The sequence below is a fragment of the Moschus berezovskii genome, chromosome 3, assembly GCF_049115385.1.
Source record: "Moschus berezovskii isolate FMDL1 chromosome 3, NW_MosBer_1.0, whole genome shotgun sequence".
NCBI classification, from domain to species: Eukaryota; Metazoa; Chordata; class Mammalia; order Artiodactyla; family Moschidae; genus Moschus; species Moschus berezovskii.
The window spans coordinates 72,975,185-72,989,291 of NC_142462.1; the positions used below are offsets into that span (position 1 = coordinate 72,975,185).

A 14,107-nucleotide genomic window follows, 5' to 3' on the forward strand; every position below is an offset into this window, starting at 1 on the left:
GTTGGAACTACAGAAACCTTAGGGTGGCTGAAATCCCCTCCACCCATTTGTAAAAATTATTTTAACTGTAAAAGTTAACAAATTATTTATACTTCTTCTATATTAATAAGATATCTCTTATTAATATAGAAGATATCTCTTATTAAATGTTTATCTCTAGCTCCTTCCGCTTGCTATCAGGGCATATTAAACAAGGTAGAGGTATTTAAACTATTTAAATGATAAACACACTTTTATTGTGAGACTATAGTAGACTAGATTGCCTCGGTAGGAATCCTGGCTCATCCACTTAGCAGCGGTCTGTTCCTTAGCTTCTGCAGGTGTGATATGGACAGTAACAATTCCTATCTCACAGGTTGTTATGAAAATTAGATAAGTTCATATACCTAAGGCGCTTAGGATGCCTGGCAAAGGAAGCAATTATGACCACTATTAGTGTTATTACTATGCCCCAAATTCCATTTAAAAAAGAAAAACAGGGACCAGCAGTCAAGGACCTACACTCAGATGTCAACTTACTTCCACAATGGCATCACTGAGGTGTTTCTGTTGTCGAAAAAGGATGTTAGTAGCTCCAGCAACAAATCCTCGAATGGTGACATCAGAGAGAAGATGATGCTGCTGCAGTGCCATATAAGGCAAGCACAGATATCCCTATGAATTACACGAGTAGAAAATGTTAGAAAAGTAATGGAACAGCCATGTCTCTCATAACAGCTGGTGTCCTGGTGGTTTAGTCACTAAGTTGTGTCCAGCTCTTTGCGACCCCATGGACTGGGCCATGGTAGCCCACAAGGCTCCTCTGTCCATGGAATTTTCCAGGCTAGAATACTAGAATGGGTTGCCATTTGCTTTTCCAGGGGATTCCCCCCACTCAGGGATGGAATCTGGGTCTCCTGCATCACAGGTGGATTCTTTACCAACTGAACCACCAGGAAGCCCCTCATCAAGCCAAGATAGCTAATAATAGGAAAGGAAACTTCCAATCTTCCCCCAACCCCATGCGATTCCTAAAACAGCTGATCTTTGAATCAACACAAAAATATATCAATAATAACAACCACAGGTCCTGACTGTATTAAGGCCAGTTAATTGCTAACCTGCTCCATAAATGGTCAAATCTTGGCAAGGTGGTCTAACATGAAGGTTGTCTTGCATGACCACTTGGCTTTCAGTTCAACTTAAAAACTTCCACTATAACTTTCAAGGTAGGTTTTTTTTTTTCATTTAGGAATGAAGTACTAATATTAAGCCCATTAAAAGTATGCTGTTTAGTAGAAAGCTGTTCCTTCTTTCAGTAAAATTTTAAAACACAGCATTTGCACATAACCACCAAAGTACTCTTGTGAGAATAGCAAAGCACTGCATAGCAATTATTTTACTGTCCTATAATTTAAAATGATACACTATTTCAAGATATTTGCTACTAAATGTTCAAAGCAAAAATGACCATGGCAGTAGTTGTGTATTTAAAATTTCCAGTTGAATTGCATTTGAAAATACCATTGCCCTGAAAATTATATTTTAACTGCCAAACCACACCAGGGAGTTAAGTGTACAAAAAAAGCCTATATCCTGAGAAAAAAGGAATGCTAACACTGGAATGATGTACTGAAGGAGGAAATGGAATTTCTGCTGAAAAATTCTAAATCAAGATAGATCTCAACAAGTGGCATAATTAGTGTATAAAGCCAGGAGGGAGGACTTGCAGAACTCCTGAATTTGTTTTCAATCAAGTTTGATGACAGTTTATTTGTTATTCTAATCATCTTTAAAAAAATAAAACAAAACACTGAACCACATTTATCCAGATAATGTCTTGTTTCCATCATGAGAGTTTCTCGGAGGGAAGGAAACACCACTTCTGCTACTTCATGTCCTTCCCTATGTCTAGGATGTACCATACAGCCAGCTATTAGGAGAAGGCATGAGAGAAGACTTCCAGAAGCTGGAATACATATCTGATAAACTGGCTTTATTCTCCTTCTTGACAATGTTTTCCTCTCCTCTATAAAATGCGAACTAGTAGAAGCAGCAAAAATAAACCCATGTCTATGCCTTACACATATTCAGTATATAGTGTTTCTCAACCCACGCCCTCTTGTGACTAAAGGCGGAAAAGACCCATGCTCCTCATGCCAAATCACTCAAACGGCTGGTAGACTCATGAGTCATACTTTACCTTGTGTGCTACGTATTAAAAACTTGTTACTTGTTTCTGAACATAAATACTACAACGCTGAATGCTCTTTCAAAGTTTATATGGACTCCCCCAAATACTCCTACTCCCCCAGCCAGGACTGAGAATCCTTGATAAGGGCACTTTCAGAACTACCAATATTTACAAAGATTGATTCAATTGCTCATAGTATTGCATTTCACAACTGATTCTGTTAAAGAAGAAAAGTCTGTTGTCAACAGTGGAATTCTTGGCTAAGTCGCATGAAAACTAAGAATGTGGTCAATAGTTCAAAGTTTTTTTTTTTTAATGAAGAAATACAGTCCTTAAAATATTATACACATCCATATTCTTTGACCCAGTATTTTACTTCTTACAATTTATCCTACAGATACACCTGTTCATGTGTGAGATTTGTGTAAAAGTTACTTATTGCAGGATTACTTATCATTGCAAAAGGAATCCTAACTATTCATGACTAGCGCAATGAATAAATGTTTTTCTATATGTTGGAGTACCCTGCAGTAAGTGATGAAGTTCATCTCCAGGGAATATTTTGTATTTTTTTTTTTAAAAAAGGACATAAATTAGGTAAGGTTGGTTGCCAACGGAGAGGGGGACAAATTTCCTGCTATTCTCTGAGTAGCAGGGAATGGAATGAGAGAGATTTTTTATTATTATAGATGCTTTGGAACCTTCTGAATATTGAACCATGTGAAAGCATTGCAGATTTATAAAATTACTTTAAAGAGTAGTTCAAAATAACCTTAAAATTTTAGCATCATCACTTTTACCGATGGTCAATCTAGCCTAAATCTTTTAAAGGTCTCCAATGTACAGTGGCAGTAAGAGTCTGAGTATATTAAAATACAGCAGCCTCTACACCCAAACACATCACCACTTTCCACTTTTCTAGGGTGCTTTAACTTCTACATTTGGGTTGAGGTATATAATGGCCAAAAAAAAAAAAAAAAAAGAAACTGAAGAGGTATTTGCACACCTATGTTCACAGCAGCACTACTCATAATAGCCAAAATGCAGAAGCAACCCAAATGCCCATCAATGGATAAATGGATAAGGAAAATGTGGTACATACATACAATGGAATATGATTCAGCCTTAAGAAGGAAGGGAATTCTGTCATACGCTACAACATGGATGAACCTTGAGGATATTGTGTTAAGTGAAATAGTCCAGTCACCAAAAGATAAATGCTGTATGATTCCACTTATGTAAGTATTTAAAAGTAGTTAAGTTCATAGAAACAATGATGGGTGCCAAGGGCTGGGGTGAGGGGAGAATGGGGAGTAGTGGTTTAAAGAATACAGACTTTCAGTTTTGCATGATGAGAAAGTTCTAGAGATCTGTAGTACAACCATGAGAAAGAATACACTTAATACCACATAACTGTACACTTAAAAATGATAAAGCGGATAAATCTTATATTTGTTTTTTGATTAAAACTAAGAAACAGATAGCATCAAAAAACACACCTCAGCTTGGTAAATCTGGCAGACCTGTTGTGAGCTGATCTGTTACAGCACTTCAAAAGCATACTGCCTTCTCCGTTGTGACCTGGCAAGGGCTACAATGTCATTAGGACCAACTGCCACTTTCTTATCTCTCAGGTCTGAGATGATAAGCATGTTTGTGAACCGCAAGCCTCCATACTGTAGGGATGTCAGTTCTCTCCAAACTTTATCTAGCACTTAAAGGTAACCCCTATCTAAATCTTAAGTATAAGTAAGAACTTAAGTTGATCCTGAAATTGATGTGGAAATGCAAAGGGCTAAGAAACTCTTGAAGAACAATAGCAAGAGGGGAAGCCTCTTCTCTGCCTGACATGACATAATGGTAATTAACAGTGTGGGACTGACCCAAGGACAGACAGATACACAGATGAAGCAGCAACAAAGCACAGAGGCAGACGCCCTTCCTCAACATTCACAAAAATGAATTCCAGGTAGACAAAACCCAAAATGTACAAGTCAAAACTATGAAGCCTGAAGTCTCACAAATCATGACAATGAGGGAAACAATCCAGAAGGTTTGAACAATTAGTACACAAAAGGAAATTCAAAAGGTTACCAAGAATATGAAAAGATGGTCAGCCTCAACAGTGACTACTGAAAAAAAGGCAAATTAAGAGCCACGAGATACCATCAGACTGGCTAAATATTAGGAGGTGTGACAATAACAACCATTGGTGAGAATGTGAAGCAAAAGGAACTCTTATCCACTGCTGTGGGAATAGAAATTGTCACAACCACTTTAGAAAACAGTCTGGAATTATTCTAGTAAAGCTAATCTACCCATTCTTATAATCCAGTATTCCCACTTCTAAGCACTGACTCCTAAAGAAATGCTTGCACGTATCACATATACAGCCAAGATTACTGAATAAGAATTTAATAGAAGCGTTCTTTGTAGTAACCAGAAACTAGAAACAATGTAGATATCTATCCACAGAATTTATATATTGCAGAATAGCCAAAACCAGAAAACCACAGAGGAATAATAAAACACAACTTCATGCCAAATTATGATGAAACTAAAAATCATGTTGAGAGAGGAGGGGGGAAAATTGTTGTGCCACTTAAATAAAACTCAAAAACATGCATCTATTACTTTTTAGCTAGTCAAGTTATTTGTAGGTTCCCTAAATTTGAATATGACACTGTAAGCAAGCAAACCAAATATAAACTCAGAAGCAATATATAAAGAAGTTTAATACATGAAGCAGAAAAAATTTTGGTTTCCAACTACACTTACTATTAACTCTTTCATAAGTTTGTTTTACTAAAATAGTTATAGACTGAAACAACAGAATTCTAAATTAAGTGGTCTTCTGGTGGAGGCAATTATTACTAAATTTTAAACAGTACGATACATGTAATTTAAAAAACTAAGTAGGTGTTTATCTTTTTTTAAAAGTTAAAAACTTCACTTTGAAAAAAAATTTTTTTTAATGAATACCTAAAATCACCCATAGATATCTATGAATACATGGGTATGTTTTCTAAATTTTCATCTTTCTCCTTTGGTGCCCTCATTGCCCTCCCCTCATCCCACGGAATCCTGTCCTGAAGTTGCCACCAGTCCCATCTCCTCTCCCTCAGCAACCTAGTTTCTTCCTTACATCCCTAATTCAGCTCTCAGGAAAAGTTCAAACATACTTTAGAGTCTGATATCTACAGTGTTTATGTAATAAGCCTCATCTCTAAGACTGAGAAGAAATGCACCATCAATTTCAAGTCCCAGAGAGAAGACTGGAAATTTGGAGCTTTGGAATCTCTCCAAGCATAACTTTCATATGCTAACACAGTCAGGGGACCAGTCAACTCATTATTCTCTTCAAAGCTTGCTATCTTACTTCAGCAGTACTGTGTGGGCATCCAAGCTTCTCTTTGGCTATATTTGAAATGACTTTTCAGGATGCTTTGCTAATCCGGGTCTTCTCTACAAGTATTTTTAAGATCTTCAAGAGAAGGAAAAAAGAAAAGCCTAAAAGCAACTCATTTTTAAGTGAATTTCATATTCCAAAGCTGCTGACATCAAAGAATCAGTAATTGTATTTGAAACTGTGATTAAACAAGTTAGATTTGAATCATTACATAATAAAAAACAGAAAACCTAAAAGGAAAATGTTTAATTTACCATAATGATGGTGGTAAGCCCATCATATATTCAGTACTGATATAACATACACAAAGAGAATATTCTGCCAACCAGTTCATAAACAACACATATAACACATTAACATTGCTTTGTTTAATTCAGCGACCTCGCAGACAGAACCAAAATCCCCCACCCCAGTTAATCTCCCTCCTAGTATCTCCACAATGATAAAAATTAGAGTGGGTGGGTGAAGCCACAAAAGTAAGGGCTCCAGAAAGTATAGGCAGTCATGACACCCATATGTGAGTTCAGAAAACCCACAATTTGTGGCTGTTGAGTATACTTAGTAGTCTGAGGGCCCAGAGTTTTCTCCCCAGGCTCCTAAACTCCAGTTTTAAGCAAATATGCATTAGTTCAATCAAGAAACCAGTTAAGATAATTTCAGCATCCCCTAACAGACCACAAAATGAACAAAGACAGCATTTTCTGCTAACTATTCAGTAATACTGACTTGGGGCAAGTACTTATTTATAAAACTGGATAAACCCAGAAAGAATTTATCACATAGTGGATTAGAGCTGATGTCAAGTCAATGCTATCCATTTTCTTTTCCATATAAAGTTTTACTTTAAGCATAAAAAAAAGTATTTAGAGAAAAACATAAATTTTGTTCTAGCTACTGGACAGATGTATCTATCTTTCATGGTTAAACTGAAAAGCCATGGATACAAGAATTTAGAACCTAGTACAGGGCCTGGAACGTAGGAAGGTAATAAATACTTCTTTGACTGAAAAATGAAATGGGACTTTTCATCTTCTTCATTAAAAAAAATAATTCATGAATGACAATAAAGTAGCTTCTCCTCAAATGTAGCTTCCAGAATCCTAATATAGTATTACCGACATAAAGAAATGATACCCTAGAAATAAGATACTGAATCAAAGATGCAATTTGTTTTACTATGGTGTGTTTAAATTAGTTTAAAAAATCAGAAATACAATTTGTATGTTTTTCCATAAAAAGATTAAAGATTAATTTTTAAGGCAAGTTAACCAAAACAGTGTATTATATCGTACTATTTAAGTTAGCCATCTAAGCTTTTTATTCTTTCTTATAAAATTGCAGCTTTTGGAATTATGCTACTTTAATATACATTCATTAAATGTAATCAAGGCTGTCTTGTTTTTTTTCCCCTTAAGGTAAACCTAATGAAAAACACACCAAACACAGTGATTGCTGACCTCAGTTTCCAAACTAATCGAAATCCCCTGCAGTCTTACATCATGGTCACAGATGTCATAGTACTACACATCTGCTATGTTATTTTACAGTTTTCAATGAGAATTTGCGGACTTAAATGTGTTCAACACTGAAAGTTAAATTATGAAAGGATTTTGTGCTATCCTTATGGGCATTAATAAAGGACGTTAACTCTTACCTTTGTGAAGATGGCCAGGGGCATGCCATACTGGTCCTCCTCCAAGCCAGAAATCAGCCCTGGTATCAGGACCACCTGGCCGGTATTAGCTTGAGGTTGAACAGTAATCGGAGGACTATCTGAGGGCAAAGAGTCCTTTGGAAATGAGTTTGTCTGTTCTGACCCCACCTGCTCTCGTTCTTTCAAGGAGGAGTCCTCTAAGACACTAGGATCCAGGGTCTCCCAGTCACTTTCTGAAGACTCTGGAGATGGGCGAGAAGGAGGTTTCAGATATTGATTGCTATCGCTGGCTTCCTGTTCACTGCTATCGTCTTCTACCTGGAACAAAGGTTCTTCAGTCTTGATGGCTGCATCTCCTCCATGGTTCCCCAGGATTTTCTTGACAGTTCCCAAGTTGGTATTGGAAATGTCCAAAGCAGGCATAGAAACAAATTCATCTGCAGGAGGATTACTTTCCTGAAGCCCAGCATCTTCAGACATACTCTTTCGGGGTCTGTACTGAGAACTGTCACTGAGTCCATGTTCAATCATGCCTAAAACATACAATTTTGGAGAATGGTTTGGCTTAGAATAAGATATTAGAAGATAAGAGCTGTGTATTCTGCTTTAAATAGTGGAACCCCTATAAAAAATTTTGAAGAGCTATGCGTGCTCAAATTTTAACTGAAAACAAGAAAATCTCAGACAAAAGAGAAATCTATTGCCAAAGTGAAAATATCCTATTAAAATAGACGGTAACCCTAACCACTTTGTCCTTGAAAAGTTTTATCATTCAAAGGTCCAGAATAAGTAAGAGAGTGGAAACTGCTACCCTCTTACCTGGAAAAAGGGATAACACAGTCATCAGGGCACCCACCAATTTATTCACTGGAGAAATATAAAAGAGAACCTGAAATGGAGTAAATCAAAATTAAATTAGAAAATCTACAAGTCCACAATGATACTTTTTAAAAAAGAAAAAAAGCAAAGAAGGGAGAGAAGGAAACTCTTATTTATGGAAGTATAACAGCTAATTAGTACAGAATTTATGACAGAATCAGAAAATCATGGTTCAAGTAAAAATTACCAACGGATGCTGAAACTATTGTGCAAGGCTCTTGGGCAACAGGATATTCACATTAGCTTCAAATTTATCATCCCACAGTTCACCTATTAATTGCAAAGGAAAATAACAAGTACTAACATGAAGAAACCTGGCAATCACCACCTTAATCAAATGATCAAACTTCATATCACCAATAAGAGAACAAGCAGTTATGGGCCTCCAGATATGATGCCCCAGAAGGACACATCACTACCTATACAACATTCTTGACAAAAAAGTTTAATCTGAAATGAGTCAAAGGAAAATAATCATACAAAACCAATATTAAAATGCAACTAATCTGGATTATTTAAAAAAAAATTCACGTCATAAAAAGAGAAACAAAACAAGAGGTGAGGTGGTAGAACTGTTTGAGTTAAAGAGAGCCAACAATGCAATATTGGAGAAGGAAATGGCAACCCACTCCAGTATTCTTGCCTGGGGAATCCCAGGGACGGGGGAGCCTGGTGGGCTGCCGTCTATGGGGTCGCACAGAGTCGGACACGACTGAAGCGACTTAGCAGCAGCAGCAACAATGCAATACATGATCCATGGACCCCAGATTAAGAAAAGCAAACAGTTTACAGCACATTATTATGATACCTGGGGAAATCTGAAAAGGCATTGCACATTAGGTATCATTTATTATCTCAATGCTAAATTTCTTGAATATGAAAATACTTTCGTTATGTAGGAATATACCCTATTCTTTTTTTAAAGGTTTTATTTATTTATTTTTGGCTGTGCTGGGTCTTCATTGCTGTGTGGGTTTTTCTTTAGTTGCAGAGAGTTGGGTGCTGGGTCTTCATTGCTGTGTGGGTTTTTCGTTAGTTGCAGAGAGTTGGGTGCTGGGTCTTCATTGCTGTGTGGGTTTTTCTTTAGTTGCAGAGAGCTGGGTGCTGGGTCTTCATTGCTCTGTGGGCTTTTTCTTTAGTTGCAGAGAGTTGGAGCTACTCTCCAGTTGTAGTGTGACAGCTTCTCATTGTGGTGGCGTCTCTTGTGGATCATGGGCTCTAGGGCACACAGGCTTAGCTGTCCCACAGCATGTGGGATATTCCTGGATCAGGGATTGAACCCATGTTCTACATTGGCAGGCTGGACTGAGCCACCAGGGAAGCCCCAGGAATATACCTTTATTCTTAAGAAATATATCTGAAAATGTTTAGGGATGAAGTACTGTGGTTCTACAAATTAGTTGAAAATTATTATGATTCAGGGGGAAGGATGAACATATATAAAACAATGTAATGCAAAAGTGGCAAAATGCTAACAACTCATAAATACAGATGAAGGATGTAAAGTGTCCCTTATAAAATTATTCTATCAACTTTCTTGTAGGGTTTTCAGAATAAAAATTGAGGGTTCAGTTAGATACAGAAATAAAACTAACACTAGTGATAATTAAATTAGATAAAAAAACAAGCATATAGTTGCTGAGGTGAGTTTTTTTCTTTAACAATGAAATCATTTAGAGCAGCAGCAGCAGCAGCACTAAGTCATATCTAATAAAGCATGAGGCCCACAATCACCTGTGCTCTCCTTTCACTGAAGATTTAAAGAGTAGTGTGCAAATACAGAGAAACCAAGACTTGCATTAAAGGATATCTTTATCAAGTGAATATAAAAAGGGTATACCTATGATTTGCCATGTTAAATAAAGTCTACTTGATGATAAATGCCACTGCATGTGGCTAGACTATTATTTTGCAAAATTTTTTTTCAGATATATATAACCATATGTGCTGTGTTGAAAAACATTTTTTTTTAAATTATAAGTTGCAATAAAAATTTGAAACTTACAACTAAACAACAAAAAACCAAACCTGATTAAAAAATGGGTATAGGATTAGGGAAGACATTTTTCCAAGGAAGATATACAAGTGGCCAACAAAAACGTGAAAAGGTGATAACATAACTAATTATTAGGAAAATGCTAATCAAAACCAGGAGATACTACCTCATAGCTATTAGGATGGCTACTATCAAAAAACAAGCAAATAACAAATGCTGATACAATGTGGATACATTGGAACCCTTGTGCACTGTTGGTAGGAATGTAAAAAGGTGCTGCCACTATGGAAAATACATCAGTTCCTCAAAACATTAAAAACAGAACCACCATGTGATTCAGAGATGTCACTTCTAGGTATATACTCCAAAAAACTGAAACTGAGGTATTGAAGACAGTTACACAGACCCACGTTCACAGCACTATTATTCATGAGAGCCAAAAGGTGGAAGCAGTCCAAGTGTCCATCAATGAATGAAGGGATAAAAAAATGTTGTATGTACATATAATGGAATATTATTCATCCTGAAAAAGGAAGGAAATTCAGACATCTGTTGGACATAGATGAACCTTGAGGACACTATGCTAAAATGAAATAAGCCAAACATGTATGATTTCACTTGTGAGAAACCTACAATAGTCCAATTTATAGAGACAGAAAGTAGAAGGGTGGTCGCCAGTGGTGGGAGAAGGGTTGAAAGTGGAGTTATTGTTTAACGGATAGAGTTTCAGTTTTGCACAATGAAGAGAGTTCTGAGGACAGATGGTAATAGCACAACAATGTGAACATACTTAATGCTATGAAACGGCGCACTTAAAAATGGTTAAGATGGTTAATTATATATGTACTTTACAACTAAGAGCTTTTTTAAAGGTTGAAATATTGCACTAGTACATGTTTCATTCTTTTTTAAAAATTTACTTTCCTGTTTGAAGAAAGAATACATATATTCATTCAGAAAACCAGAATACAGAAAAGTATTTCCTTCTTAAAAAATATACGTGGTCATCAAACTGTTGCTGTCTTTCCTTCCAATCTCTTTTCAATGAATAAATACATTTATTTATAAAATCAGAATCCTGGGATACGTAGTTGGATCACCATTTTTCACTTAACATGCTATGAAACAACTTTACAACAATGAAACCACTCAGAATCTTTTTTGTTGTTTGGAATTATATACAAGATAAATCAAAACTTAAGTTATTCATTGATAATTTATTATTAAAAAGGATTCTGTGAAAGAATCTCTTAGAGCTCTGTCAACCCAGATAAATTCTGGAAAATAAATCTCTTAAGAGGACAATTACTGGGCCAAATGGATAAACATTTTTATAATAATGAATTATACTGGACACTGTGAATGACTAACCCTCCAACATCCATTCCATCTATTGAGCACAGTAATACTGACCACAGATCCAGGGATGGCTCCTGACTAGTCTAAACCAGAGGTCAGCAAACTTTCTATGGAGGGTGAGACAGTAAGCATTTTTCATTTGTGGGCCACTTGGTCTCTGTTCCAACTACTTAACTCTCCCACTGTAGTGCAAAAGCAGCCATAAACAATAAGCTGAAGAATGGCTGAAACTCTGTTCCAAGAAAATTTTATTTACAACAGGTGGTGGGCCAGATTTGGCCCTGGGGCTTAAGTGTGCAGACGTTAGTCTAAAATCCCTTATATTTTTTTATCTAAAATCATGGCAATCCCATCCCTTTGTACCAGAGAATGCATCTGGAACCCAGACTTAAGCCAATCGATACAGGCATTTTTTTAGCAACAATTATTGGTTCTGGGTAGGCATATGGCCTCACAGGCCCAAATGAACTGAAGGGAAGAATTCTCATTAAATGATTAGGGAAAAGATATTATCTCTGCCACCAGCATATAGCTGGGGCAGCATATAGCTCAACTACTGTTGGCAGTAATCCTACACTACAAGGGAAATCAGGTTCAAGATAAAGCTAGCACTGTGGACTGCAGAGCAAAGAGATGAAAAAAATCTAGGTAATTAATTATATTATCAAACCATTCAGTCAACATACTCTCAAGTCTGAAGCAAGCCAATACATTTTTAAAGTCAATTTAGACTGAGTTTTGGGGACTTCCCTGGTGGTCCAGGGGAAGACTCTGGACTTCTGCAGAGGGTGCAGGTTCCATTCCTGGTCAGGTAACTAAGATTCCACATGCCAATGCAACACGGCCACATATGCATACATACATAGAGTTCTCTATTACCTATATAGTCAAAACCACCTTGATAACTGAATACTATATCAAACTGCCCCCAGAAAACACTGCACAAATTCACACTTCTATAGTAGTAAAAAAGAATATGTACTTTAGCTCACCGCAATTTGACAGCCAAAAAAGTCTTAATTTATACTTTAGTTTTATTTTAAGAAATGTCAATAAATGTTAAATAGTCCATCCATTCAAATCTCACCTTTTTTTCAAGAAGAATTAGTTTAAATAGGATTAGAACCTGGAGAAAGAAAAAAAAATATTGTATTAAAATAAGAAATCCAAGCCTATTATTCATTTGCCTTTGTCCCTCCTCAAACATAACCATGTAACATTGAGTCAATAATATTAAATAATTCTAGTGATTTAAAAATAATTAAAAATTATGAACTTATACTGAGAAATTAAGTAACTGAGTTCTCTAAAAAATGTGAGTACCACTTAAATCACTATCAAATTGGACTTTTGGGAGGAAGTTGTGCCATTTTTTGCTTGAAATATCTGCAAGCCCCTTAAAGGGAAGGTACTATTCATTTACTTCTGTTTGTCCAGGGCACTCACAGAGCAGACAGATATTCACTATATGTGTTAAGGGAACAATCAATGTGTGTATGCCCCAGTCAAAAGACGTTAAGTATAGATATTTTGCTGGAAAATGTTTCACTCTCAGGGCAACATACAAAATAGTCTACAAGATTAATTAAAACATATTTCTTTCAAATGTGGTATACACACACGCACATATACACACAATGGACTATTACTCAGGCATAAGAAACAATGCCATTTGGAGCAATACGGATGGACTTGGAGATTATCATACTAAATGAAGTAAGTCAGAGGGAGAAAGACAAATGCCATATGATATCACCTACATGTGGAATCTAAAATACAATGTAAATAAACGTATCCATGAAATAGACTCACAGGCTTACAGAACAGATTTGTGGTTGCCAAGTGTGTGTGTGTGAGGGGGGCGTAGTGGGAGAGGAGTGAATTGGGAGTTTGAGATTGGTAGATGCAAACTATTACGTATAGAATGGATAAACAAGGTCCTGCTGTATACCATAGGGAACTATTCTCAACATCCTGTAATAAACCATAGTGAAGAAGAATAAAATAAAACATGTTTCTTTCCACTCTAATTTCATGATATCCAAAATATCAACAACTGTAGAAAAAAGTATCCTATCCTAAACTGAAATAAACAGACACTGTGTACTTTTAGAAATTTCTATTATATAAGCACTACCAACACTTTTAACTTTCTATTATTATGACAGCTATCTCAGAAAAATTAAAACATGGTTATGCCATAATCTGTATTAGAGCATGCAGCTCATGGAATCTGCCTAGTTAAATGAACATAATTTTAGTACATCATAAATTTAAATAAGGTATCATACCTTGTGTCGAAAATGAAGCACAAGATCCCGAGGAGATAAACCTATAATATTAAAAAAAGAAAAGAAACGCTAATCTGTGACTACAACCTACTGTTTTTGGCAAAGGAAGTTTTAATCTCCTCAAAAAAGTTAGGTAAAAGTAGGACTATGCAAAATTTAAATACTTATGTAGTATCTGATTATGTACACATACAAACAGAACTTCAACACTGTCAGATAGAACGTCCTGCAATAATGGAAGTATTCTAAATCTACATTGTCCATTAGAGTAGACATAAGTGGCCACTGAGTACTTGAAATACGGCAACCGATAAACTGATTTCTAAATTTTATTTAATTTCTATTA

General features: G+C 36.1%; 1 protein-coding gene across 1 annotated transcript in view; it reads right to left on the bottom strand.

Annotated features, from left to right (window-relative positions):
- Positions 1-14,107, bottom strand: part of AVL9 (AVL9 cell migration associated) — a 60,684-nt gene that overhangs the window by 15,231 nt on the left and 31,346 nt on the right. Inside the window, exons 7-11 of the mRNA XM_055420915.2 lie at positions 13,762-13,802; positions 12,558-12,596; positions 8,056-8,125; positions 7,237-7,769; positions 520-654 (exon numbers count right to left, since the gene is read on the bottom strand). Coding sequence (XP_055276890.2) covers positions 520-654; positions 7,237-7,769; positions 8,056-8,125; positions 12,558-12,596; positions 13,762-13,802 — 818 coding nt within the window. The remainder of the gene's footprint in view (positions 1-519; positions 655-7,236; positions 7,770-8,055; positions 8,126-12,557; positions 12,597-13,761; positions 13,803-14,107) is intronic.